Raw genomic sequence first — 27094 nt, forward strand, 5'->3', positions numbered from 1 at the left:
GCACTGTGCACCACGCCGTGAGACTGGCGGTCATCTAAATCAGCCGGTATATAAATCAGTCGGCACTCGGGCCGGGCCGGGCCGGCGCGGTCGGTCACCCGGGCTCGTCTCGCCGGGACGGACGGAGGGAATAGGAAGATGACCGAAACGGGATGTGACATTTGATTATAAATTTACGGCGGTTTCTCGGCGCGGGTGAATGAACTGGGGGCATGGCCCTTTTGGAGAAACTAGGATGGGTAAACGGGCTGCCTCTTATTTATGGTTGTCACTTCCCATTGCTATTTATATGCATTTGTTTCTCATTTAAGATGGATTTTTCACAAGTGTTATTCGCACTAGTGCTCATTCGCGCATCGTTTGGTTGAACTCTAAATTGCTGTTGGTCGTTGGCGTGCTCGTCGGGTGTGACTGAAAAAATAGGCGTTTTCACGGACCCGCATTATTTCTTGTTTGCGGTGCTGCAGTAATGATGATTCTGAGCCTAGATTACTTTAGTTATGAGTCTAAGCAGTATCGCTAATCGCAGGCTGTTTTGTGAAACGAGCTGTCCATCATTAGATTCTCAACACAGATTCCCATATGCCCAGAAGCCTTGTGCAGGGCTATGCGAACCCGAGGTCCTATGCTGACCGATAATTGGAGTGTGGTCTTGCCATTCTCCCTAAGGTGCCATTGTGCGACCCCAGCATTCTATTCGCTGGTCCTTTAACGACGCCGTCGATCGGATGCCTACCGACTTTAATGTACTAATTATATCAATGCTTACTAAATGGCTACCAACTTGTTATTTTGTATTTTAGACCCTTTTGTTGGTATTTTGTTAGTTACATGCCGTCTCGCTTTGGTATTTAATGATCTGTTTTTGGTAAAATGTTGATTTTTCTCTCAATTTTCAACATGGTATGTCTTTCTTTATTTCCTCGCAGGTAAGGTTGGTATTTGTTTTGGTATCAGTTTTACATTCGTCTCAAGTTTACATCACTAAGGCATTTAAACAGCCTGAGGCAATCAAATGCGTGAATCTTCGAATAGCATTATTTAATTAGTTTATGACTATTTCGTTGCTACAGATTTACTAATAAGGCCGCCTGCCATGATGTATATGCACATGCACAACCCTAGATGTTGCTGTGCAATGAAGAGGTCATCGAGGTTGAGCCCGGTTATCTGACCACCAACCGCTGTTCCCGTGGGTAAAGTCGACTAACTCGTCGATACAGCTCTAATCAGCTTCGGTTCATGTTCCAGGCGCCAATAGCTTGATGATGATATGATATGATATGTATTCTCGGTGATCCACACATACATCGTGGTTTTTCATACACCGCGTCGATATAAAACACACTAAAAGATCCTCAATAGGTACAGATAAAAGCAATGGGTTAAAAGAAAAGCGAGCAAGACAAACAGTTAAAAACTTACACGCACAGATACAACACTCCCACGCAGCCGATGACTCACTCACAGTCTATCAGATGGTTTTTGAGCACGCGCTTAAAGCCGCCGGCACCCGTCTCCCGCACTGCCCGCGGTAACTCATTGTACAGTGCAGGAGCAGAGTAGGCAAACATACGCTTCCCCAACTCGCTTCTGATTGATCTCGGTCTATATTGCCCTGCGCGACGCGTGTTGTGACAGTGTTCGTGCACGCTGATGTTTTCCGCCAACGAGAGTGGTTCACCACATGTGATCACTGCACGGAATGCTGTGATGGTGCTATATTGGTAAAGCGAAGTGGCCCGTAGCCACTCTAGCGAGCGAATTGCATCACTAACGTGGTCACGCTTGGATCGGCCTGTGACTGTTCTTGCACAGAAGTTTATGATCTTCTGGATGCGATCACGAACTTCTGAAGATGCATTTCCGTATACTGCCAGGCAGTAGCGGACTCGCGACAAGACCAGAGCATTGACCAACATCACCATGACGTCACGAGGTAGCCAATGGCGGGCAGCTGACAGACCCAAGAGTACGCCCGTGCATGTTCCGGTCACCTGGTCTAAGTGCGGACGGAAGGTCATGTGGCGGTCCATCGTCAGCCCCAGATTACGCACCTTTGACGTTTCAGTGATCGTTTCGCCACCAAAATTTATTTGGATGGGCGGGAGGCCCTGTAGCAGCTGCTTTGTTCCGAATGTCACCAACTGCGTTTTTGCCGCATTAATTTTCATTTTCCGACTTGCAAACCATTTGCGAACTGTGACCAAAGTTGCCTCGAGTCGGCTTATGAGTTGTGGCAAGTCCTCCTTTTTTCCACAAACGGCGATCTGGCTATCATCAGCGTACTGGACTAGCCTGACAGATGGGTCTATGTGTAAATGCATATCGTTAGAAAAAATGCTAATGCTAAACAGAAGGGGACCCAACGCTGTCCCCTGGTAGATTCCGGTGGGGTTGCTAGCTAGTTGAGACGTGTGAATTTTGCCCTCACTGTTTACCTGTACGCGCTGACTGTGGCCTGACAAGTAGCTAGCAAACCAAGTGGTGTCGACACCATACAGACGAAGTACAGACAGAAGCGTGCAGTGGTCGATGGTGTCAAAGCATTTGCTACAATCAAGCATAGCGATCAGTACAATTTCCCGGCGGTTCATCGCGGACAGTATATAATCGGACACGGTGAGAAGCGCCGTCTGGGTGGAATGATTTCGCCGGTATGCGTACTGCGCTGGTGAAAATAGAAAATAGAGCTGGGCAGCAATCATGTCATTTGCCAATATTACATTGACCTTATAGGCGTTTCGGTTATCGCTCACGCGAGCACACAGACACCGTTATCTGATGCTCAAAAATCGGCACATCTACGGCCAGTAAACGCGGTCTGGCATACTGAACTAGCAGGGTTGGACGCTGCTTAATCAGCGATGTCATAAATTATCCTCGTTCATTTTGATTCAGTTGAACGCCAATTTTGTCTGGTAACTAGGTCGGCAGAGCAGTCTGTTCCGGCGTCTGGAATGTTATCTACGCCATCTGCTGTATTTAGTATCCGACTTTTATGGGCGCTCTCTCGTCGTGATAAGACTGTCTGGCTAAATTTCTCTGGGTACCCATCCGCCCTCGTTTATGAGCTTGCAATATATTTATTTTTTATTTATTCTGCATTTTCTGGGTGAAATCGCTTAAATTTATCGATAAAATTTATGATTTCGTAAAGAAAGTTGTGAATTGCACAAAATGAGTTGTTCGTATGGCAGACTTATGGGGGGAGGGGTAGATTGGATCTCTCGGCTTTATACGAATAACGGGCGTAAAAAGAACGGATGCTGTGGCACATCTGCTGTTTTTTATGTATTAGACACTCCTGTTAGTGGCATGTTTTCCACAAACTTTGTTCACGATGCTATTCCACAATTGCCGTCAGCCATCGCCTTTCAGCGAGCTCGTTATTTTGTTGCATCATCTGCTTCATCACTATGGGGATTACCACAGCAGGAAGGGTAGGTATGCTCTTTCGGCTCTGACCTTCTCCTGACCTCGCCGTCGCCGATGTCGGCGCCTGGCGGTATGCCTGGCTCTGCAGGAACTGACAGCTCATAATGTCCCAGACCTGCTGTGCCAGCTCTGCTCTGCCCCCTCCCATTTGCATTGCTGATTGTTGTTGTCTATTTACCATGCTACTGCGTCGACACAACAGTGATGGCGTCACTGTGGGAATCACCGGCGCATGGCTCATAATGGTGACTCGACAGATGGATTCATATTGCCACTAGAGATTGCAATCCCGGAACGTTTTGCCAATCCCGGGATCCCGAAAGTTTTTATTTCGGGATCCCGGGATCCCGGGATCCCGGTCTAGTCACTAAAGGTCGTAAGAATAATTTCCTACTGACATATTTTGCGTCTTTTAGCTTACCACAAACAAAGAGGCAACCAAAAGCCATCCTTAGATCATGTCATTTGCATTAAAAACGATTGAATTTGCGAAGGAAACGTTTCTATTTGATTAGCATTTATTCCCAATTGGCCTTTATAAAACTGCGCGTCGACCAGTGCGTTTACTACCTCATCTCGTCATTAAGACGGCCGTTCCAGCACATCCACGCCTCACTCACTCTTCGTCTACGCTACTCGTATTTAGCGCGACAGTTTTAAGTCATTGCTGGTAGGTCTGTCTATTTTAAAACCCGCGACCAGTGTACGCCAAATTTGGCAGCTCCTTATTTCACAATGTTTTCAAGACGTCGCTTGGTCACTTCACCTCCTTCCGGTTCTACTTTCATCACTAATGTCTCTCAGACTGCTCCAAAGTCGCTTTGAGGGCAGAGTCACTGACTGGGAGAGCTCCACTCTACCGTCTTCTACGTTTAAATCAGTGAGCTCTGCCGTTACTTGCGTGACATCTGTGACATCTTTCTGCGACACGAGCTCAAAGACTGTCTTGATGACCTCTTTTGTTCCGGCCACGCACGGACAAGTCAGAATCGCTGAACGATCCGTGATCCTGATAAAGATGTTGCAGCACTGATGCTGCATTTTTTTTTTGCATTCGGGACCCTTTTTCGTACACATTTGAGCGGCTTAACTGCTGTGGGTGATACCCGGGAGCTACCAACACGGTCGATTGTGGACGGCCGATACGGGGTGCCAGCTAAATTGTTTCTCTGCTTTATGTCACGCAGCACTATGAACAGTGTAAACAAGACTCGTGCAGCGGCTACATTCTTTTTATGGTGAAAAACTGATATTTTCGGGATCCCGGGATTGGCGGGATTTCGGAATCGGGATCGGGATTAAAATCCCGCCGGGATCCCGGGTTCCCGATCCCGGGATTGCAATCTCTAATTGCCACCCTCAAATACCTCACCACCAACGTTCCCCAAAAGTGTCTCTTTGATCGTAAGTAGCAGTCTGGCAAAGTGACACTACCCCACGGGCTTTTCTATATGGCCCTGGTTATTTGAGAGGCTGAACGTCTCTAAGTGGAGTTATATGCATAACGGTGACCTCTTTTCGCCTTGTCTTGCAAGGTTGCGCTACTAGCCGGCTCATGTATTAATTTCATTTGTTTTTTACGCTTCCATGCTGTGCACTGTGCAGTGTGCAGCGCTGTAACTCTACTTGCTATAATTGCTATTTTCTTGAATATTTAGTCAATGGACGGCTTCCGGTCCGTCCACGGGTCTCGTTCCTGCACGAATGCAGCGAAACGTACGGAATGTCTAAAATGTATGCCTCAGCGAATTGATTCTCAAACTTTGGCGAATTCAGAGCCTGGCTGACCCCGCTAGTGAGGTGGGAAGTGCCATTTACAGCCCGTCCGATACTTCCTTTACGCCGATTGTCAATTTAGTTAAATGTTCGGTTGCACGGGTATAACAGAGACCGCTCAGCAAATGTAGGCAATCTGTCGATTCCACGGGAGACTTGTAAGCTGTCACACCGGTCACTTTGCATTTGTTCACCGATGTTTCGCCGCCTTGACATGCAAATTGTTTCCATGATTTCGCTTTCTGCCACTGGCAGCTTCGCGTTTGTCAGTGGCATAAATAGTGTCCAGCGAGGGCGGGTTGCATCTAATAGCCTAGATGATATGCGAGCCGCATTCAGCCCTGGGGCGGTGGTCGGCGGGTGGCGGGGAACGAGTGTTGCCCGGTCGCCGGGTCCGTCCAAGAATTTCTGCTGCTGAGGCGCCGAGGTCATACCCAACAACACCACTTGCAGGCGACCATGTATCATTACTGCGGTCGGCTGTAATGCAAAGCGGAATACGTTTCGTGACCGGCCGAGCGGATACAAATGCGATGCTGGTTGTCATCACCCTGACCCTCAACTTTTCGCCATGTCTGCCGCGACGAATGATGGGCGAAAGAGGCCTAGACTCTCTAGTGTGTTGACTGTACACTCAGTCCAGTCTTTCGTTCCGGGGTTTGGATAATAAAACTATGCACTGTGAGCTAGAGAAGAAAACTTCAAAAACATCCTCCCCTTCGTAAATTAGCCCACCACTTAGGCATCAAACTTGGCTGGGGCGACTCCCCAATCATCTATCTCCTCCGTCGTAGTTAGCTATATATGCGTCTTCGTATATTTTGTACTAAATTTTGTCATTTCATTTCGTTTCATTTGTATTTCAGACATAATACATACAATACATGTCACGTAACAAACATCATATGATTGGTGCACATGCACAACCCATGTACGAGTATCTGGGCTACACCTACTTAGGCACCTCTCCCGGTCCAAAGAACCAAGCCACCGCCGACAACAGCGCCGCCCCACTCGACCCGACCCGACCGAAGAGCGCAGCTCCAGTGGCGGCCGCCAGGGAGCCCGCAAGGCGCAGCCCCGCCGAAACCGGGCAGTCACTCATCAGAATCGCCAGAGGAAAACTTCTCAAACATCCTCCCCTTCATAAACCAGCCCACCGCTTACGACGTCAAACTTGTCCCGTGTAGTTACACTAGCCGCAGACTGCATGTCGTTGAATGCTGCATTCAGTCGCATTAATTCTTCAACATTATCCTCGAACTTTATTGTGATTCATTCGAACGCGAGAAGAAATTATGCGATGACACGGTGTCACAAGACTCCGTATGCCTAAACTCAGCAATCTTCGCTTTATAACTTTCATCCTGTTCTCGACGTCTCACCGTTGCAACGATAGAAAGCGGAATTACGCAGCCAGTTGGACGAGCGTCGAGCAGTCGCTGTCCTGCGGGCCACTCAATACATATATCGACCATACACCGGTCGTCTAACGGGTACTCGTGTCTGTCCTGTGCTAATTACAAACCGGAAAGACGAAAATGGTGACACAGAGACAGAAATAGCGGCACGAACAGACCCGACCAGCTCTGTGTCGCAACACATACGCGCTTGAAACGTCTGGATTTCAGTGTTGAAATTGGCGATGCGAGCTCGCCTAGCAGCTGGTTAGGGGCTCACAGCCGTGACAGTGTATTTTTTTTCTGCTACCGCCTTTGCAGCAATTTGTACAGCCCACCGCTAAAGTAATGTAGGGTTTTACCAATCTCAACGGTTGGCTTTGACTGGCGATCGTTTAATGCGGAGTGATCGAAAAGAAGATGTCAATAGCTAAAGTTGCAGCTGCAAGGGTGACGATACATATAAGCTACATTCAAAGTTTCATTGTAGTCTGGCTAATCGTTCCTAAGCTTCAGAAGCAGAACATACCCATGACTGAAACCCCACATTACTTCTGCTGTGGACTGTACATAGTGCCAACCGGCAGATGTTTTACTGTCCTATTGGTTCGGCTTCATGGCACATACAGGCGCAATGCCACTGCCAGCCATATGCTTCCCTGAGATCACACGATACACTTCATGCCCTCGGCACTCCGACATTAGGACCCGCCGCCACTAGACCATATGAGCGTTGTCTCTCCGATGGTCTCGAGCTAGAAGCCAGCCGCGTTCTAACCCGTATAAGGCGGGCACGTGGGACAGACATTCTAGCGGCTGATGCTTCATAAATGGACACGGAAAGCCTGTCGATTATGGGCCGCAGAGCAGTCGCATTTTGTGCCGCCGATGATGGTCCGCACTTTTTCTGTATTGTCCAATAAAGCGATGTTAGCCATGTGATCCTTATATGACCATTTCATCAAAAATGTGATTGTTTTGCTATGTGTAATTTTTTTTTCATGCCCTCGGCACTACGACATTAACACCTGCCGCCACTTTAACATAGATATCTGTCTGTTGATGTCAATTGCCGTCAATTGCTGCATAAATGGGTTCATAAGTAGTGGCTCGTTGTAAGTAAGTAAGTGCTTCTCCATGCATTTGAAAATCATAGAGAAATGGGAGATTTTGTCATTAGGTTACCTGCTACATAATCACATTCGTATCTTTTTAAGTTTCACCGTGAATTGGATTGATAAAAATGAACATATTTATTGTTTGCATGACTCGGAAAGAGCACCTGTCTTTTTAAGCGACTCTGCGATAAATGTGGGGTTGGCAAAACGATCCATCAAACTGCGTAAATGCCCAGTCATTATTTTTATGACTATCGCACGGTAGTTGCAGCCGTTCCTGTAATTTGTCCGTTGTGTGAAGTGTTTCCGCAATCTACCAAGTCTCATTCTGAAGCTGATTTATCACTCCACCCATTCATTGTGAGGCTGACATTTTTTGTTCAATTTCATTGTTTTCTTTTCCATGTCTGCATTGGCTTACTGTTTCATTAACTTGCTTTTGCAGTGTGTAATACTGCTCTCCTTACATCTCTAATTCTCTAATGCACCAATCAAACAAAAATGTCATGCCTATTTACATGTACAGTTAAGGAAGCGGTTAGTTTTGAACTCTGGGAGCGATTCTGCGCACCAGCAGATCCGTCCGCGGCTGCATGCGGCTAGCAAACAATTTTCCATCTCAATCATCCTAAGTACACACAACATAGCTATTAGTCCAGGGCCGATGAGGAGTCTGTGCGGCGCTGGGCGTCGACTCCTGGGTCGGGGGGAGCGGCTGCGCGGCCCGCCGCCGGCCCTCTGTAGCCTTCCTGGCTGTGTCGCCGGGTACGGTCAATTGCCGCAGACTCCACGTGTGTTACTAATGATAGAGGATGCTGTGATGTAATGCCTAATCGACAGTCACGCCCGCTGGAGCGGAGCAGTTCTGCGCTCATCCTGTGATTCAAACACGATAGCATGTCATTTATCTAAACCTTTTGATAAATTACATGAGCCGTTATTCTGCCGTATCGCGCCAAGTAAATATGTAGACGCGAGATTGAATAATGCGTGTGCCATTTACGTGTTGATCCATTGGTAGCCCTATATCGTCTAGTTCTTAATTCGTGGGACTTTGTGGTCTTAGCTCTACATCTCTAGCCGGGTTTGCATAGGGCTATGGTTTGCTCCGGAGTGGAGCCCTTCCTCCCATTATCTTCGCATCCACAAACGCTTGCATCTCCGTGTCTGGGAGTGTCCAGATTAGAGGTGCAAAATTTCCCCCAAAGGCTGCTACCGGCACCGCCCCGCCCCACAAAAATTTTCTGGGATACCGGCATGCTACCACGACCCGAGCAAAAACACCACCAGATTACCGGCATACTAAAAAAAAACCTGCAATGTTGATTCTAGCTTACCCCTACAAGAGATGCCACACTTTGGCAATTTCAGTACCCATCCCAGATCCCACCCAGCAGCCACCCAATGTCCAACCCCAACTACGAGCAGGCTGATTTTGGCTCAGTTGGCCCCACAAATACCCACAATTTTGAAACTCAGTTCCAGTCTATAACTGTTAAAATATCACCTGTAATCAAAGAGGTATTGCCTGCAAAAAAAAGCAGTAAGAAAAAGCATAAAAAAGCAATGACAAAAAGAACTTAAAGTACTGAATTGTTTCTGAAGACTGGACAGTTCAAGTTAGCAGTAATCACATTAACATTTCAGAGGTGTTCTACTATTCCACATTCTCCTAAAATTTTGCAGGAACCTACCAACCAAAATCAAATTTTTGAAATCTAGATGGTCACAACATAAAAAGTACCTACAGATTTGGCCATGTGCCTGAGGAAGCGAGATCAACACCTTTTTTCCTTTTCGCCATGGCTTGCTGGCTCATGAATAAGATACGAATCATTTGAAAAATGTGAAAAACTCACTTGTCCTGAGAACAGTCACCAAATAGTATGCATAAAAACGATATAATACCCGCTTTCTCGAAGAATCTTCCTCTCCAAACACAAGGTTATCAACTATGAAAGATTTCGAAACAGATGCGCCATAATAACAGAGGCTTTTAACCAGCTGATTAAATTGCTGCAAAAAAAAGTTTCTGAACTATAGCAAACTGCCTCATAAATGATTTGTTGATGTAAATGATCCAAAACGATATTTAATTCTGATGTGATCAACATTGAGAGTTTAATTCACTACAAGAAAATTCATTTCCTTTCAGGAATTAAACCAAAAAGGCATACGAATGAATATTACGTCATCATCTTACATCCTTCCATTAGGGGAGAGAAGATCTAAAAAGTCAATCCTTGGTTCCCATTCTGCGCCACTTTGTTTATTTTGTATGCATATTGTGTTTTCTTGTAAAGATGAGACAAAATGCCAGTTTATTTGATTTTCATTTCATTTTTGGGACCAAAGTCAGGCTCAGGGCTACCTAATACCAGCCTTTTCAGCTGGATTTTCAGTGTCAAATACTTTGTAGAGTATCTCAGACCACATCTCAGGACTCTAGGCCAGTTTCCAAACAATGTGTTTTGTGGTGTTTTGATTCTGCCTTTTCCCCTAGGGAACGTTGTCATGAACATTTATTTACTTTGTTGTATTTTACCTATTACATACCATTAGACTTACTGATTGATCGAGCTTTTGCAGCATGAATGAGTATTCTTCCATTTATTGACCACAGTAGATTCTTGACAATCCTAATTATAACGAAACCTGTGAATCGCTGAGGTCCATGTGTTAGGTATGCCTACCCTTAGCAATGTAACTTCTACCACAAAATGTATTTTGCAGTGGCTAATATTGCTGTTATTATAATTTGATAGCCTCTTAGTGCTTAAAGTTTAAACCATCTGCTGATATTTTCTATTTTTGTGCAAAATCAAAAATACCGGCATGCTACCGGCAAGACATGCCAGATACCACGAAAAAACCTGCGGTAGTGAAAATTTACCGGCATGCCGGTAGTGCGGTAGGGAAACTTTGCAACTCTAGTCCAGATGATTTGTGGACGCCCGGCCGAGGGTCGTAGAGAGCGGCTGTTGCTCTATGACGGGTCGGTCTCTGGGTCCGCTCAAGACCGCGGGCTGCATGCGACCTTGCAGAACAGCACCATTGAGATATGTGCGACTGTCAGGGATTTCTCGCGCGTGTGCATCTGCAATAACTCCGCGAAAATGCGGCTTCTCGTGTGATAGAGCTTCGCTGAGATGACGTATAGGCAAGTACGGGTTTTTGCGCGCTCCCATATTTTTTTTTTTTTTAGGGAATAATTGGTTTGTGACGTCCGAGGGCTCCTGTTGGAGCCTGTACGAATCTTACTGCAACCCTCGCAACCGTAGCGTTTCCTTGATGCTAAGGAACATTTTACAATCTTTTGTGAAGCATATGCACCCAAAACAATGCATCCTTCTTTCCTCCCTGACCTGACTGCTAATTGGATTATCGCCCATCGGTTCCATGGTTCAGTGACAATAAGAACCGAATATCGCGTGTTTAACGGCTGACTCTACTACTCAAACTCCCAAAGCCGAGATCACCTCGCTCCATTCATCTCAGCCGAGCCGGCCTACTGGCGGTTTTACCTACCTATGTATGTGATCATCTAGCTAAGTAGCTAGAGGCCCAAAGCCGTACCTGGGTGGTTGATCGGGTTAAAATCGGGCGGAGCTGATCTCCAATCCCGGTGCAGTAGTAACAGAAGCGTCAGAAGTGACTCGTCAAGCTCGCTTTTCTCGCAGTTGGTCCCGCTCTCACGCTGTCATTTCCAGCTTGGCAATATTTCACACGTTCTTTGGCGTGTTTAGCTAAACGGCGGCGTGAGCTACCATTTATATCCAGCGTATGATTTGCTTCGTCATCATAGGAAATTCACGCCAGTGCAGGGGCGGATCCAGAAAATCTCCAAGGGAGGGGCCATTAGAAACCAGGAGGCCCCCCCCCCATAATCCCACCTGTTGGAGGCCCCATCTTCCCACTTGTTGGCCCCCCCCCCCCAAAAAAAAAAACTGCGTCTATTGAGCTTATCTAGCTGTTCAGGCAACATCTCAACATCTGTGCAGGCTTGGAGGCCCTCTGTGCAGGTTAGGAGGCCCTGTAAAAGTGGTCATCTCTGTGAGTATAAGAGACCTCCAAGTTATGAAAAGCTTTACCAATCTTCTAACAAAGAAGTCTTCTCAGCTAGTCTTCTAAGAAATAACTAAGTGGGTAGGTTAAAAAAAAACTCATCGGATTTCGGCCACTTTATTTTCAGGAGGCCCCCTTTTCAGCTTTTTAACTTTTTAACTTTTTATTTTATTTTTGAGAAAAAAAATCGGCCAAGGGGGGGGGCCATGGCCCCCATGGCCCCCCCCCCCTTGTATCCGCGCCTGCGCCAGTGCACTGGTGGTAAATACGGACACCGTGATTTGAGTGGTCATTGCTTAATGTTTAATCATTAAGGTCGGCTGCTCGCGGATGTTGATTGTTGACTGTGTGAAAGGTGCATGACTGTGGAAGCACCGTTCGCCCTTCATACAGCATCTTTCTTCGTTTCTGCCTACATATCGCTACGTGGTTTACAGCTATGCGTGTCTGAGGAGTCTGAAGGTTTCGCGATCGATTAGCCGAAACAGAGGCTCCATTACCAAAGGCAGCCGGGGATGCGCCCTGGCTGGATCGTCTACACATTGCACTACTCCTTGTCCCCTTCTCGTGAGGCTATTTGTGCAGTTGCATGGTGTGTTTGGGCCTCTTCCCGGCCAGCACCGTTAAACACCGTCCCGTCGCGCTGGTCGGTCGGTCACCTCTGCCGTGTCATCGTGCCGAGTGTTCCACCGGCGCCAGTCCTTCATCCAGGCAGGCTTAAACGTATGGATCCGCCGCCTCCGGGCACTAGAACCCACGTATTACACGCAATCAGAGTTGATGTCAGGTTTTGATTGGTGAAGGTATTCAGAGAGATAGCCGCGCCGTGTCGTGTAATTGATGGTTTTGGCCAAAAAGCTGCGTATCATCATATGAGGCGTAGATTCCGTATACTACTCGCAAGTCATGGTAGAGTACCATGTATGACAGCACAGTTTTATACTACTGTGCGTCATCTGGCTTAGCGAAGCGCACTTACGATGTGTCTAAAAACCAGTAGCGGCTTGGTTCTCAAACTGCGGCAAATCCTTAGCTCGGCTAACTCCGTTACAGAAGTGGGAATTTCAATTATATAGTTATTATAGTCGATTTATTTAGGTATTTTTTTCTTTTTCAATGACAAAATATAATACAAGTTATGTGATTTAGAGAGGCAGCGTCACCTGTCACAATTTGGAGCCGCTTATACATGAAGATTGAAGAATGGACCCTATCGAGATAATTCGATTTGATTGTGAGATTACTAATAGTCTAACTGTTGTCCTGCTTTGTAGGCATGATTAATGAATGGTTCCCGGCAATGCCATTAATTTTTAGACTATGATATTAAGATTACGGTGATTCTTGCCTCTTGGAATGATCTTCATTAATAATTGCTTCTATTCGCTGTAAACTGAAATAGCCAACTCATCGAATTCTGCCTTTTTCTGCTCGCTCCTGTCCAGTGTCCTCTGTCGACGTTCCGCCTCTGTCCATGGGCAGGGCTCTCGTGTCGCGACCCGTCCTTCCGTGCTGAATCGCTTCACGCCATACGGTGTGCGTGGCAAATCGGCATGGGACGTCAGCAGTGGTCGGGCTCGCTCGGCTCCCAGCGCCCCGCCATCGGTCGGTCGTTCCGCGAGTCCAGCGACCTCGGCTCAGCTGCGCCCAGCCTCGGTTACTGGTAAAAGAGCTCGTAAAAGGCCCGCTGCTGCCCGAGTACTCCCTCTCGCGGTGGAAGTACCCGACGCCCGGGCGCTGAGCGGCACCCATCCTCGTTCCGGTGTGCGCCGAGTGCCGGCGGCCACTATCAACGGTCGGCACGGCGCAGCTGCGGCGCGCCAATGGGCGCCTCTTGCGGCGAACTCCCCAAGAACGGGCCTCCGCCTGAGGGGTTTTAGTTTCATTGGTTATGGACGGTTTAATTTCATTATTTTTCGGTGCTCCTGAGTGTGTGAGCTGTCGCAACTGGTTTTACCTCAGCGTATCTATCTGTGAGATGTGTTGTACACTTGGACTTCTTCCTAAAATGGGGCCGCGTCGGTGATGAAATCAATGAACTAAACTAAACTACGATATGAGTTGCGCGTCCGTTTCTGATCATTCTGCCCCACGTCTCCACCATTCTCACCCCCTATTTCTCTTTCTCCCGGCAGTACCCGACGTCCCTGGGCGGCGGCCAGTACCGGATTGGCGCCGTGCGTGACCTGACCACGGGCCACGACTCTGGCCAGCCGGACGGGCGCGCCATTCTGCCCGTGTCGTCCTCCAGTCAGATGATCACCTTTACGTTCTCCGAGCCGCAGGCGGTACTCACGCTGCGCACCAGCGGCACAGAGCCCAAGATCAAGTGGTACTCGGAGATCCGCGCCCAGCCCGGCCAGACGTGAGTATGGGTATTTATAGTCACCGTGAGTATGGGGACGGTGCTGGGGTGGGGACGGTCGGGATGGGGACGGGGTGAGGTGGGACGAAGGGAATCGTGGGCTATGTCGTGGCGTGGTTGAAGGCGAGGGGCAAATTCCATAGTTCGTTTTTTCTAAGTTCGACCCTCACTGTAAACATCTTTTTGAACAAAGCACGAGAATTGCTAGCTGAATTACTGATAAAACTGGTTAGCGCACATTGTACTGGAGATATGAATAATATTTTCAAAATAAGTTTTAAACACCGATGATATATCCTTCTGTTAAACGCCGTGCGATTTATTGATTAGTTCAATTATAATTTCTGACAAGTCGTCTTTACCTGTGGGGCTGTATATATAGGCAAATACGAGCTAGGAGTCTGGGAAATAAGAGCCAGGAAGAAATAATTTTGAATAAAATCAATCGTCTGTGAAATCAATGTGCGCTAACCAGTTTTCTCAGTAATTCAGCTAGCGATTCTCGTGCTGTGTTCTAAGAGACGATTACAGTGAGGGTCGAACTTAGAAAAAACGAACTATGTCATCTTGGTCCTTAGGCGAATGTGTAGTTTCTCATTTCACGCTTGGATAACTTGCCCTCTAATGCGCCACAAAATGTCCTGACTACGATTTTATTCTAAACCGTTAATCAGATGAGTTGCGAGTCAGCCGTTCGACTAACTTTGGGGGTGTGGCGTCCAGACTAATAGTCATTGTAAGTTACATCATTTATTCAAGTACATATGTAGGAGGTTCATCCTGCTGGCGAAACATTATTATGGAAAGGTGAGGCACTTTTACCAATATGGCGCGCGGTTATAATCTAGGCCAATTATTCAGTTGCGAGAATGATGATATGGGCAGACTGGACTGGATCAGGACATGATAAGCCATGAATTGATTGATTACGTTTTCTAGAGATTTGAGAAACACGTATGATCTATGAATGTCGTTACCGCATAATGTCTTGCGCCATAGACACCTGAATTGTGCTTACTGCCGTATTGGTGACGCTGCATAAACTCACCTGAGATGAAGAACGGTAGCGTTTTATCTCATGTGCTTCTGGCACGTTCAACGCTCTCTCAAAGCTTCACTCAAGAACCGTCAGCGCAATGAAATACAACACTCGGCCCGTCTACAGATAAGTACCTACCTCGAGGAGGTCTTCAGTGGTGGCAGCGGTAAAGAACTCAAAATTGTCATACCATTTAGCTTTTGGTCCGTATCCGTACAAAGTTGATCTAGAAAACTATTCATTGCGTTGCCATGTTAATGTCATTAAGGTCATCGTTGCTGTTGATACGAGAGTGTGTTTTGTTGTCATCTCTGTTTTGCTCTTATTGTTCTGATCTCTGACGTGGGGCCTATTTATCATGAATGCCATTCATGTTATGAGAGTATCAAAATATGCATGCCCCACGTTGTGCGCAGGCTCACGTTAGATAGCCGCTCCCGTCTGCATCGTGTGCCGGTCACATCGAATTTGTATTTGTGAGATATCGGACCATGTCTAGGCGTACTCGCATGGACCGTTCGCCAGTTGCTCGTTTTCCAACCGCGTCACAGGCCGCCCCTGCCGCAATGGCTAGTATGAATTTTTCATTTGCACCCCCTCTCTTTAATGGACGCGACGGCAGTTTCTCGCGTTTCTTGTCAGATTTCAACATTTTTGCAAGCTTGCACTCGTGGCCTGAAAACGAGCAGCTCCTATATTTACCGCTATGTCTCACCGGTCTCGCGAGAGAGGCCTTCGAATCCCTGGATCAAAGGCAGCGACAAAGTTTCAGCTTGGCAGTAGATGCCCTCCGTCAATGTTTCGCGCCTCTGGGGGTAGTGGAAGCTCACGCCAAGCTTCAATGTCTGACTTTTGACCCAAGCGAGACGGTAGAGGTCTTCTTGATCCGTTTTAAAGCAGCCGTGCGGGCCGCCTTCCCTGGAGAGAACCACGACCGCCTCCTATTCACATATTTCTTATCCAGTCTCCCTGTCAATATTCGTTCTGAGGTCATCGCAGCAGGATGTGAGTCATTTGAACAGGCAGTAGCCAAAACTAAATGCATAGTTGCAGCTAGCCGAGCGGCCGCCATGTCAGCCCAACATATTACCCCCGAAGTCCCTGTCAGACGTATTGATGAGGAAGCGACACTCGAACGACTGCTAACTCGCCTGGAATCACTGGAGGCAAAAGTTGACCAGGTAATGGCGGGCCCACAGAGCTTCGCTCAGCCGCCAGAGGCGTCGATCGGCCGCGGGCCGTGCTACGCGTGTGGGCGTGGCGGACACAACCGCGCGGCCCGTCGCTATCGCACAGCCACCTGCCACGGGTGCGGCAGACGTGGGCATATCAGATCAGCGTGCCGTTCAAAAAACGCGGAGCCCGGGGGGCAAGCCGCGTCTTCTGGAACTCTCAGTTCTTCCAGCAGACCTCATCCGGCGCAGTAGACACTGCTGTGCAGCTTGAGCCTCCCGAATACTCTTCACCACTTAGTCGTGTAAACGAACGGCATGAGACACGAGACCCGGCCAGGGCTGAGCGTTCGCAGCCAGCTCAGACTAGCTGCTCAGCAGCACGACCCGCCCAGGTGAATGGTGGCGAGTCGTCGGTGCTAACCAGCGTGTGTGACGACAAACTTAAGGCAACAGACGATTCATTCGCAGTGAGCGCGCCGGCAGCTAAGACAGGCGAATCGGCCGAGAGCGACCGTGTGAGAGCTGGTTCTCGGTGCCTTCCCGGCGCAGTAGAGCCGGTCACCGCCACGGTAGAAGCTGGAAATACGGGACGTCAGTCCCCGGCATCCATCCAGAAGGCCGCAGCAAACGTGAGCGATTCAGCACACGGGGAGCAGGCGACTCCCGCGGCTGAGCCAGAATACCGCACTCGCAGTGTACTGGCAGCTGGTGACAGTATTCCGCTGGGGGATCACCTGTCATTTGATGCTTTGTTGGCAGGGACACAATGCAGTTGTGTGCTGGACCCCGGTTCGAGTATAAGCATCATAAGTCGTGAAATGGTTGGCAAATTAGAAGGGGTTGTCATCGACAAAACGCACACAGTAGCAAAGGTTGCAAACGGGCAGCCACTCCCCCTCGCAGGACAATGCCAGATCTCTATGAAAATAGGCAGTCATGATCTACAGGTAAGATTTCATGTGGCAGAGGACTTAGATGTACCCTGTCTCATCGGTTTAGATTTTCTGGAACAAGTCCCATGCATCATTGACCTGGTGAGTAAGAAGCTTGTCTTTGTCCCTTTGGGGGCAGTACGATCAGTCAGCGCGGAGGTGAGATCGGTTGGACGAGTGGTAGTTGGCCATGATATATCGATACCACCAGGGTCGGAACAGGTGCTGCAAGGGTACGTACATTCGTGTGAGTTCGACGGACCCGTCATCCTCGAACCGTCCCTCAGCATTTCCGGGCTGCAGGCAGCGCCCGCAGTGACCCGGGTCAGCAGCGGGAAGGTCCATTGCATAGTGAGAAACATTACTGCGGAACCTATCACGATTCCGCGTCACACCACCATCGGTGATTTGGAAATTGATTATGTTGAAGAGCCTCTCGATAACCTCTCTGACGGCGAAAGGTCAGCACAAAATGTAGATTTTGATAACACAGTGAACACGGACGGGGCCAAGCTGACTGATTCTCAAAGAGCCGCATTAATATCCGTCTTAAAACGTTACGAGTCAATGTTTGACGGACACCTAGGTCTATCCGATCTAGTCACGCATGATATTGAAACCGGAGAAGCGCCCCCGGTCCGTCAGCCCCACCGTCGTATCCCTCCTCACCTCCAAAAAGAAGTGAAGGAGCAACTGGACGAGCTCGTCCGCCTCGGAGTGCTCGTCGAGGCACATGGATCCTGGGCGTCCCCAATATGTGTCGTCCGGAAGAGGTCGGGGAAGGCTAGGGTTGTATGTGACATGCGGCGATTGAACGCCGTAACATCCCTACCCTCCTACCCTATTCCCAAGATAGCCGATGTGCTTGATGGGCTCAAAGGGTCGACTATGTTCACAACGCTCGACATGAACATGGCCTATTACCAGGTAAAAATAAACCCTGATCACCAGCACAAGGCCACAATTACTACGCCCTGGAACAACTACTCGTTCACTCGCATGTGTTTCGGGCTCAGCGGTGCTAGTTTCACCTGTGCCAGGCTGCTGAATATTGTCCTCGGTGACATCATCCCATCAAAATGCCTCTGCTATTTTGATGACGTCATAGTCCGTGGCAGTAGCTTTGACGAGATGATTGACAATCTTGATGAGGTGCTGTCACGAATGTTCAACGCAGGCCTGACTCTGAATCTCGCTAAGTGCCTGTTCTGCCAGCCCAAGGTCACGTTTCTTGGGCATGAAGTGTCCAGCGAGGGGCTAGCTCCCGACCCTGTCAAGGTGCAGGCAGTGGTCGATTGGCCAGTCCCGAAAACGGCAAAGGAAATGTCGAGCTTTCTGGGGCTTAGTAACTATTTCAAGGCGTTCATTAAAGACTATGCAACCATCTGCACACCCTTGTTCAGACTCTGTAACAGGGATGTCCGATTCGAATGGTCGGAAGAATGCCAGTTGGCTTTCGATAGGCTCAAACAGTCGCTGACGAAGGCGCCCGTGCTTACGCTCCCCTCATTTGACGAAGGGGCGGGGGACTTCATACTCGAGTGCGATGCCTCAGGTACCGGTGTGGGCGCGGTGCTCCTGCAAATTACGCCGGAGGGGGAAAAGGTCATTGCCTACGGCAGTAAAAAATTGTCAAAAGCACAGCGCAACTATTCGGCGACAAAAAGAGAGCTCCTAGCGTGCGTTTTGTTCGTCGCCCATTTCAAGCACTATCTTTTGGGCAAGAGATTCTGGCTTCGAACTGACCACGCCAGCTTGCAGTGGCTGTACAACTTCCGCAGCCCTACGGGCGTACTGGCTCGGTGGATAGAGACGCTGTCTGCCTTCGACTTTGAAATACAGTACAAGCGCGGCTCCGCCAACGGCGCAGCTGACGCTCTGAGCCGTATGCCGGCTCAGATGGCTGACGTAGCCACGCAGACCCAGCTGGACGCTCAGACCTTTCGTATTACAGACAGCCACCACTGGTCTCTCAGTTTCATCCGTGCTGAGCAGGAAGCTGACCCAGCTATATCGGAGCTGACGCAGCACGTGTCGAGGGGCGTCAAACCGCAACGCCGGGAGTTGCGACATTGCACACCGTGGCTGCGCCACTGGTCACGCCTGGTCCTGCTTCATGGGGTGCTGTTCCGCATATATCGCGCACGCCCGAACGCCGAGGATGAGTTGCAAGTTGTCTTGCCAGTGTCGCTGAAATCGTCCGTCTTAGAATCATTACATGGCGGCCCCTCGGGAGGCCATTTCGGCTCGGAGAAACTCCTGGCAGAATGTCGCCGGCGCTTTTTCTGGCTGCACATGGAGATCGATGTAAAACAGTTCTGCCGTCAATGCCGCGGGTGTGAAGGTAGAAACGCACCAGTTCCGGCTCCCAAAGCTGCGATGGGCCGTTTGCAGGCATCTGAACCGTTTGAAGTTGTAGGACTGGACATCCTCACCAACCTCCCAACTACCCCCGCAGGCAACAAACATTTGCTAGTCATTGTAGATTTCTTCACAAAATGGGCTGAGGCCTTCCCGCTGAAAGACTTGTCAGCTGCCAGTGTAGCCCAGGTTTTCGTAGACCAATTCGTGTCTCGGTTTGGGTGCCCAATTAGAGTGCACTCAGATCAAGGGGGGTGTTTTGTGAGTGAGGTTCTGGAACTAACATGTAAGAGGTTGGGGATAGAACGATCAACGATATCCAGCGCCCATCCCAGTGGTAACGGTATCGTAGAGAGGACGAATAGGACGGTTATCTCGATGCTGGCTAAGGCGCTTGACGATGACGCTCATAACCGCTGGGACGAGCATATCCCGCTGCTTATGTTAGCGTACCGTGCCCAGGCGAGCAAAACCACCGGTTTCTCGCCGTTCAAGCTGCTGCTGGCGAGGGAGCCCAGGCTGCCGGCAGAGATCGAGCTGGAGCTGCCAGCGAGCAAGGTTAGGGTGAATAGCACCATCGAATATTTCGATCGACTTCGCGAGTCTCTACGTCAGTTTCATGCGATCGCTCGTCGCCGCTCCAACACCCGTCACAGTACAAATAAGCGCGCTTATGACCAAAAGCTAAATGAGTTTGAGTATGACGTTGGTGAGCAAGTGCTGCTTCATCGTGCGGTGGTACCCAGAGGGCAATACTACAAATTTCTGCGACCATACCGGCGCGCGGTCATCTTGGAGAAGCTGGGGCCATTGAACTACCGCGTGCGGCTGGAGGGAGCACGCAGAGCGCTGACGGTTCATCACAACCGTCTGGCCAAGGTGTCAGAGGGCTGAGCGGCGGCCACAAGTACTCGGACAGTCGCGCCGAGGCGCGCATGGCGCTTCGATCGGAGCGCACAGCAACTGCATGGCGCAATTATCGCCTATGCAAGACTGGAGCCAGAGGGTAGCTGCTCTCCCTCACGTTCCCGTGTCACACCGCGGGCGGCCCGTCTGCCAGCCAGCCACACCGCTGCCGGCGCACTTCCCGGACCGTGGCGCGCCTAGCGGGTTTCGGCCGGCATCAGCTGTCAGCGTAAGACCTTCGACGACATTCGACGAGACAACTGGCAGAGCTTGCTGGCCGAATGGACGCATCTGTGCGACTTTTCTTCGTGCTACTGCTCGGCTCGCTCTTGGCACAACAGAGTGAGCGGAACGATTGTCTCATACATCAACCAACAGTGTGTGACGAGGCGGCCGGGTTCGACGACGAAACGAACATTGACGACGTTTCTGTACGAACATTGACGTTTTCACACTGCCCGCTATTGGTGTTACAAAGTGAGCTGATATGCCGTTCTTGTTACTTACAACTCACAAGACCGGTTGGTGAACTGTAGGTTATCATATTGTGTGAGTGTGTGCGTGTGGATTATGTCAAATGTGTTTGTCACCCAGTGGCCAGCAGAGTTAGGAATGCGATATGGTGTGCTAGGGTATGTAATTGTATTTGCACTGAAGTAAGCTAGGAACTGAGTGTGTAATGTTGAGGTAGGCTTACTCTTCCAAAGAAGGGTGTGGTGTAGGAGGTTCATCCTGCTGGCGAAACATTATTATGGAAAGGTGAGGCACTTTTACCAATATGGCGCGCGGTTATAATCTAGGCCAATTATTCAGTTGCGAGAATGATGATATGGGCAGACTGGACTGGATCAGGACATGATAAGCCATGAATTGATTGATTACGTTTTCTAGAGATTTGAGAAACACGTATGATCTATGAATGTCGTTACCGCATAATGTCTTGCGCCATAGACACCTGAATTGTGCTTACTGCCGTATTGGTGACGCTGCATAAACTCACCTGAGATGAAGAACGGTAGCGTTTTATCTCATGTGCTTCTGGCACGTTCAACGCTCTCTCAAAGCTTCACTCAAGAACCGTCAGCGCAATGAAATACAACACTCGGCCCGTCTACAGATAAGTACCTACCTCGAGGAGGTCTTCACATATATCAGTACCGTTCGATGTAGGTCGTTCACCTTGTGGAAACTTGTTCAACCTGTTCCCACAGTTGCTCGTCCTCGTGTGCGAGCTCTGTACCTATATGTTCAGCGTGCACTGTCAGCCACCGCCCTCCGAGTACACAGAGCGTGCAGTGGTCTGACGCCGTGGTGTCAGTCATGCTCCCGTTGAGTAAAGGCAGGAGCGGTCTGATTATTTGCCACCGTGCAGCTCGGTGCTCGTTTCTGGACATTTTGCGAGGGACTATTGTAAACGACTGTAAGCGGCGGTAGACTGTAGGCGGCAGACTGGGCGGGAAAAATGTCAGCTGCGCCCCTAAAATTCCGTGGTGGTCGGGACCGGGCAGCTGACGACTTACCGGTTACGTTAAAGCCGGCTATTATTAGCGCAAACCTGTTCTGCTTCTATTCATAGGAGTCGGCTATCTTTAGCTCAGATTGTTGAAATCCTCCGTTCTCGTCACACCCCGTGACTAAACTAGTTTTGCTGTTGGATCCTGTTAAATCGGTAAAAAACGACGACTTTTGGGTACTAGCTGCCTTTGTTAATCGCGTGCAAATGACAAAGCTGCCGATTTCCTGGGGTTTTGCGGAAGGTAGATGTCCGTTAGCGAATGCGTCTCATCTCTTTTAACCCCACGCATATCGAGTGATGTCAAGTTGTCGTAACTTATCTTGAGTCTTGTACGGGATTTCAATATTGAGACAGCCATTGGTTCATTGTTGCTATTGCTGCGTAAGGGGATTTGGCATAAACTGCAGAAATATGTTTTATACAGATCTTGCCGCAGTGGTTGGCCAACTCGTAACAACTAACAAGGTCTACTGGGGATGCAACCCTTCTTTTATCTTCGAATTTTTTTTTTCGTTTGGTCCTCTTTTTTTCCATGCGCAGTGCATGTTTTTATGCTTGAAATGTGAATCCACGCATACCTCAGCTCGGTGGACAATTCAGTTATACCGAAGTTATGACGCTTAAAGTAAAAACTGGCCCAACTATCCCCGGTCTCCCCTAATTATATTCCGTCTGATGCGTGGTAGGCTGTCTGTCATGGCTCAATACCAACGCTGTTAGGAGGGCTGTTATTTAGGCACCGGCAGTGCTGCCGGCTAAACATAGCTGAGCTATATTCGGCGCCGTACGTGTATCAATATGGAAGGGTCGGCGCGGTATGCCTGTTGCAAGGTCCAGTCGAGTGACACAGTGCTGATGTTTACAATCACGCCGAGACTGCGCAATAGTGTGAGTCCTTCCCAGCGAGCTGGCGTGTCTGGGCTTGCGGAGTTCTGATGCCTTGCTTAGAAGGCCGCAAATCTCTGAATACGATATAAGTAATAGACTCTAGCCACAAGTATGATATGCACTATACGAGTACACTACAGTTGTCAGTTCAAGGGCTGCACTACAGTTCACTATAGAGGGCTGCACTACAGTTCAAGCCCTCTGATCTGGAAGAGGTGACCAACACATGCTCGTCACGGTAGACATTCGCGTTCGTTTATTGTGGTTATGAATGCTGCGCTGCCGTTGACCGGCTCAAGGCCTGACTCAGTTCCAGCCAAGTGCCAGTTACTGCGGCGCGTTCACAACATAAACAAACATGGAAGCTGTTCATGGTCTGTTGATGCTGGACAAGTGTGCGTCTTACGATGGCTTTAGGCTATAGCCAGCTTATTAGTTGAGGGTAAACAACAGAGTGGTCTTCGATGGTCATGAGCTCGCCTTCCGGAAATTGCCAGCCGCTGCCATTCTGCAATAAAGAATACGGCCGAGGGAACTCTCCTGTGACCGCTGGGAAATGTGCTGCAATGTCTCTCGTTTGGCATTCAGTGGTAAGGTCGTAAGTCAGAGCAGGCTGTGCGCGGCTGTTACGGGCGACACTCGCGGCCAGTCGCCACCTATTCTGGCTGCCACGGGAACGAACCGCGTCGCCTTCCTTATGACGATGGGAAGCGGTTGGGGCGCCCGCCGTCGTGGTAATTTGCACAGCCGCTTGTTCTGTGTGCTCCCATGGGAGCGTCACACACGCGTGAAATGGCAGCGCTGTCGGAGGGCGGCCAATGGGTCCGAAACCACCTCAGCCCGGGCGTCCGCAAACCCAGCCTTATTAATGCGTTGGTGGCTAATGGATAGGCGTGGGGATGGCGACTCCAACGCACTTTAGTGCGTGATGCTACTGCACTGGGTGCCTCATAACTCTAACCAAGTGGTGTACTTATTCACGCTACACGGCAGCGGCGCAGCTGTATTGATCACGGCTGTGGAAAATGGGCTTTTCTGTACGAGTCTCAGAACCATACGATGGTTTCGCAACTCGTCTTCGGTCTTGCCTACCTACGACTTTTTGCAACGCAACAAAGCTAAGTTTGCCTATTAAAAGTTGCGTTCGAATTCGAACGCTACCAACGTCCAACACCTAACATACTTACAGCCATTTGGACGTAACGGACGCTGGAAGACGCCTAGATTGTATCCACTGCTGACTCCATGACGTCCTGATTGTACTTACGTGCTTTGGCTGTACTATAAGTGACTCGACAGATTCCTATCGGTCCCGTGACTCAGCAATCCTTCCCGCAGCGGTTTGAGCGCATGCCTGCCCCGATTTCGTGGTGTGTTAATGGAGGGCTTCGTACTGTGTGTAATTATACTCACGCCCTGGGGCACTGTCCGATTAGACTGCGCATTCAAGCATGCAATATGCGCTGATGTATGGTATTGTAGGCACGTGCGTGGAGATAATAGTGTCTTTTGTGGGTGTAATGTTATTGGTACTGAGTGTATCATTGAATTCGAAATAAACTGAATTAATGTGCGCGGTACGATCTAGACATGCCAATGTCCAGCCGCTTACCTGTATTATAGCACTGGTCACGGTCAAAATCATGTGCTCTGTTGCGTAACGCCGCACAGGCTGAAACCGCATAATATTTGAGTGATGATGAATTATTGCGTCCTGAGGTCGTTAACCCAGTGCTCGACGTCTTGTTCCGGTCCTTTGCCAGACTGAGGCATGAAACCACGTCCTCCTAGCTACCAGGTCTGCAATTGGGTCTTTACATAAAATGTATTTTGTTGACATTTCCCGCATCATTCCCTTCTTTTCATCGCCTTTTCTTGGCATTGGCGGTATGATCAAGTATATCCCTGATTTTAGGTTTACTGTCGTCGCTGCATAGCAGGCCAGTGTGCGCCTGTCTGACAGAGGTCGTGTCTGGCCGTGTTTCAGGGACCGTGACGCCGTGAAGCGGCAGCTGGACGCTCTGGTGGCGGCCATGGTGGACGAGCTGATGCAGCCCGAGCAGAACGGACTCATCGCCAGGAAGGAGTGAGCGGCCCGGGCGGCACTGGGACGGCCCAGGGGAGACGGGTGAACGGCGCGCGGCGCCGCGCCGGCCGTACGGGGGAGCGGCGCAGTAGGTGCTTACCGCCCCCATAGCTAGTGATGCGCCTAGAGGCTGCCCGCTAGCAGGCTATCCGCCATAGCGTCTTCTCTGAGTTGATGATGAAATCAAACGGTGTTTTCGGATAGAGCTGTGCAGTTCAGTGTTTTGTGGCATTTCGTCTTCTGCGTAGCTGTGCTTTTGCTTGATAATGTCGGCTTCCAGCTCCGAGTCGCTCCGATTCTGAATCGGTATTAACTGCGAGTACTAACCGCCTGTCGATATTTCGCTCTGGGCTCTTCTGTTGTTAATGGACTGTCTCTCATTAATTGGGATTTTGAGCTCTAATCCATGCTGCTTGTCGAAAAAAAAAAACTGACAAGGCTATCTCGTAAGCATAGGTGGTTTGACATGATGCTAAGGACGGGTGTATAATCGTATCTTCTTAACTTCGTTTAGTCCTTCTGTCACGTCGTTTAGAGCTGCTATTTCATATCGTGTGTAACATAGTGCTGGAGATCAAAATGGCGAACCTTGTTATGCCACTAGTCGATTAGCACTTGTGGAATGCCGATGAAAAGTGTTTCTCCCAGTTTTAGTAGTAAGATAGTAGCGCTGGATATTGGTCACAGAAAAAGCCAACCTATTCTGCGTTTCGCATATTCTTTTACTTTAAATTCCGCTATTATTAAAAAGTATTTTATTACGGACCTACCTTTTGGTCGTAATTGACTGTATGTACCGTTTTGTCTAAAATATTGTGTGGTTCTCATTAAAATTAAGAGGTAAATTCATTGCACTTTGACAAACATTCCATATGCGTTTCCGTTTGATGAAGGTGTCTGCCGTCAGGTGATATGCTGACCTGCAGATCATTTTGGTACTTTGATAAGCTCGCAATGTAAAACGCTTTGGGCCTAGTCATTTAGGAGTCAGTGGTCGGTTGGCTGTTTCGCTGCGTGACATTATAAAATGCGGGCTTATTCTAAAGGGATGTGTGTCAGTTTACAATTTACGGGGACAGTTTGCCCTAGGTTTGTTATATAATGTTCAACAATGAGATCGCCATCCAATTAACTTCATAAATTAATTAATTAACATTCGTGATGCGTGATGCGTTGCATCTGGTATCACCGTTCGTTGCAAATGACCTGCGTTGTGATGGATTGTCAAGCTGGCCTCCAAACTGGCAAATCCTTATTTGGTGTCCTTAAAAATGTGTTTTGCTCTGGATGTTTGATGTCTCAATAATACGTCGCAAGAACAAGGCGACTAAAACCTCATTAAGGCCATAAGTTAAGCCGTGCCATAAAATAAACGTGCGCATGAGTGTAACTGGAAAGGCTGTCGTTCCATTATTGGTTAATGAAACATTGTGAAAGCAGAAGAGTTCGATCGCTTGGTATTGCCTCCATCGCGGTGCTTGTCAGATTATCAGTAGCCACCGATGCCTGGCACGCCCGATGGGGTCGAGAAGGGTCAGCGTTTTAACGTTTGAATTTAGCTCGCAGTCAGTGTATCGGCGTATCTTTTGAGTGATGTGGAGCTGATCGCGTTTTGAATTGTTGGCGATGCGTCGGTCGAAATGACCCGCGCCTTGACCTCCCCGCCGCCGCGATCGGTCTCTGCCGGATTTGTTTTTGTGAAGTTTTCTGGAGCTAGCGCGCTGTGTCGCATACTGTTTCGTCAGTGCATTGTCTGACCTAGTCAATCTGCACATGCGTACACAATATACACATACACAGCGTCTTGCCGATTCCGTGATTTAATCTCCGTGAGCTTATCGCTGTGAGTTCGTGTCAGTGAGTCTGTCTCCGTGAGTCGCCCCTTCGGCGTGACTGCCTCTTCACTGTAGTACGCTACCCAATCCATCCCGTGACGCCTCGTGTCCGGTCCCGGCTTTTGTGCGGTCATCGCAAATGATGGTGGCTTTGAAATGGCTTTTGGCGATGTGAATACACAATTTGATGTGCA

The 27094-nt window shown here is 49.0% G+C and overlaps 1 protein-coding gene across 3 annotated transcripts in view; it reads left to right on the top strand.

Moving 5' to 3' along the window:
* The window catches only part of LOC122389615 (phosphoglucomutase-2-like), a 66427-nt gene extending 39333 nt beyond the window's left edge, over positions 1 to 27094 (top strand). For all 3 annotated transcript variants that reach the window (XM_043381803.1, XM_043381802.1, XM_043381804.1), the window contains exons 10-11: positions 13933 to 14162; positions 24967 to 27094. In XM_043381803.1, coding sequence (XP_043237738.1) covers positions 13933 to 14162; positions 24967 to 25069 — 333 coding nt within the window. In that variant the 3' untranslated portion in view covers positions 25070 to 27094. The remainder of the gene's footprint in view (positions 1 to 13932; positions 14163 to 24966) is intronic.

Source organism: Amphibalanus amphitrite, unplaced genomic scaffold, assembly GCF_019059575.1.
Source record: "Amphibalanus amphitrite isolate SeventyFive unplaced genomic scaffold, NRLGWU_Aamphi_draft 000365F_arrow, whole genome shotgun sequence".
In the NCBI taxonomy this organism is placed as follows: Eukaryota; Metazoa; Arthropoda; class Thecostraca; order Balanomorpha; family Balanidae; genus Amphibalanus; species Amphibalanus amphitrite.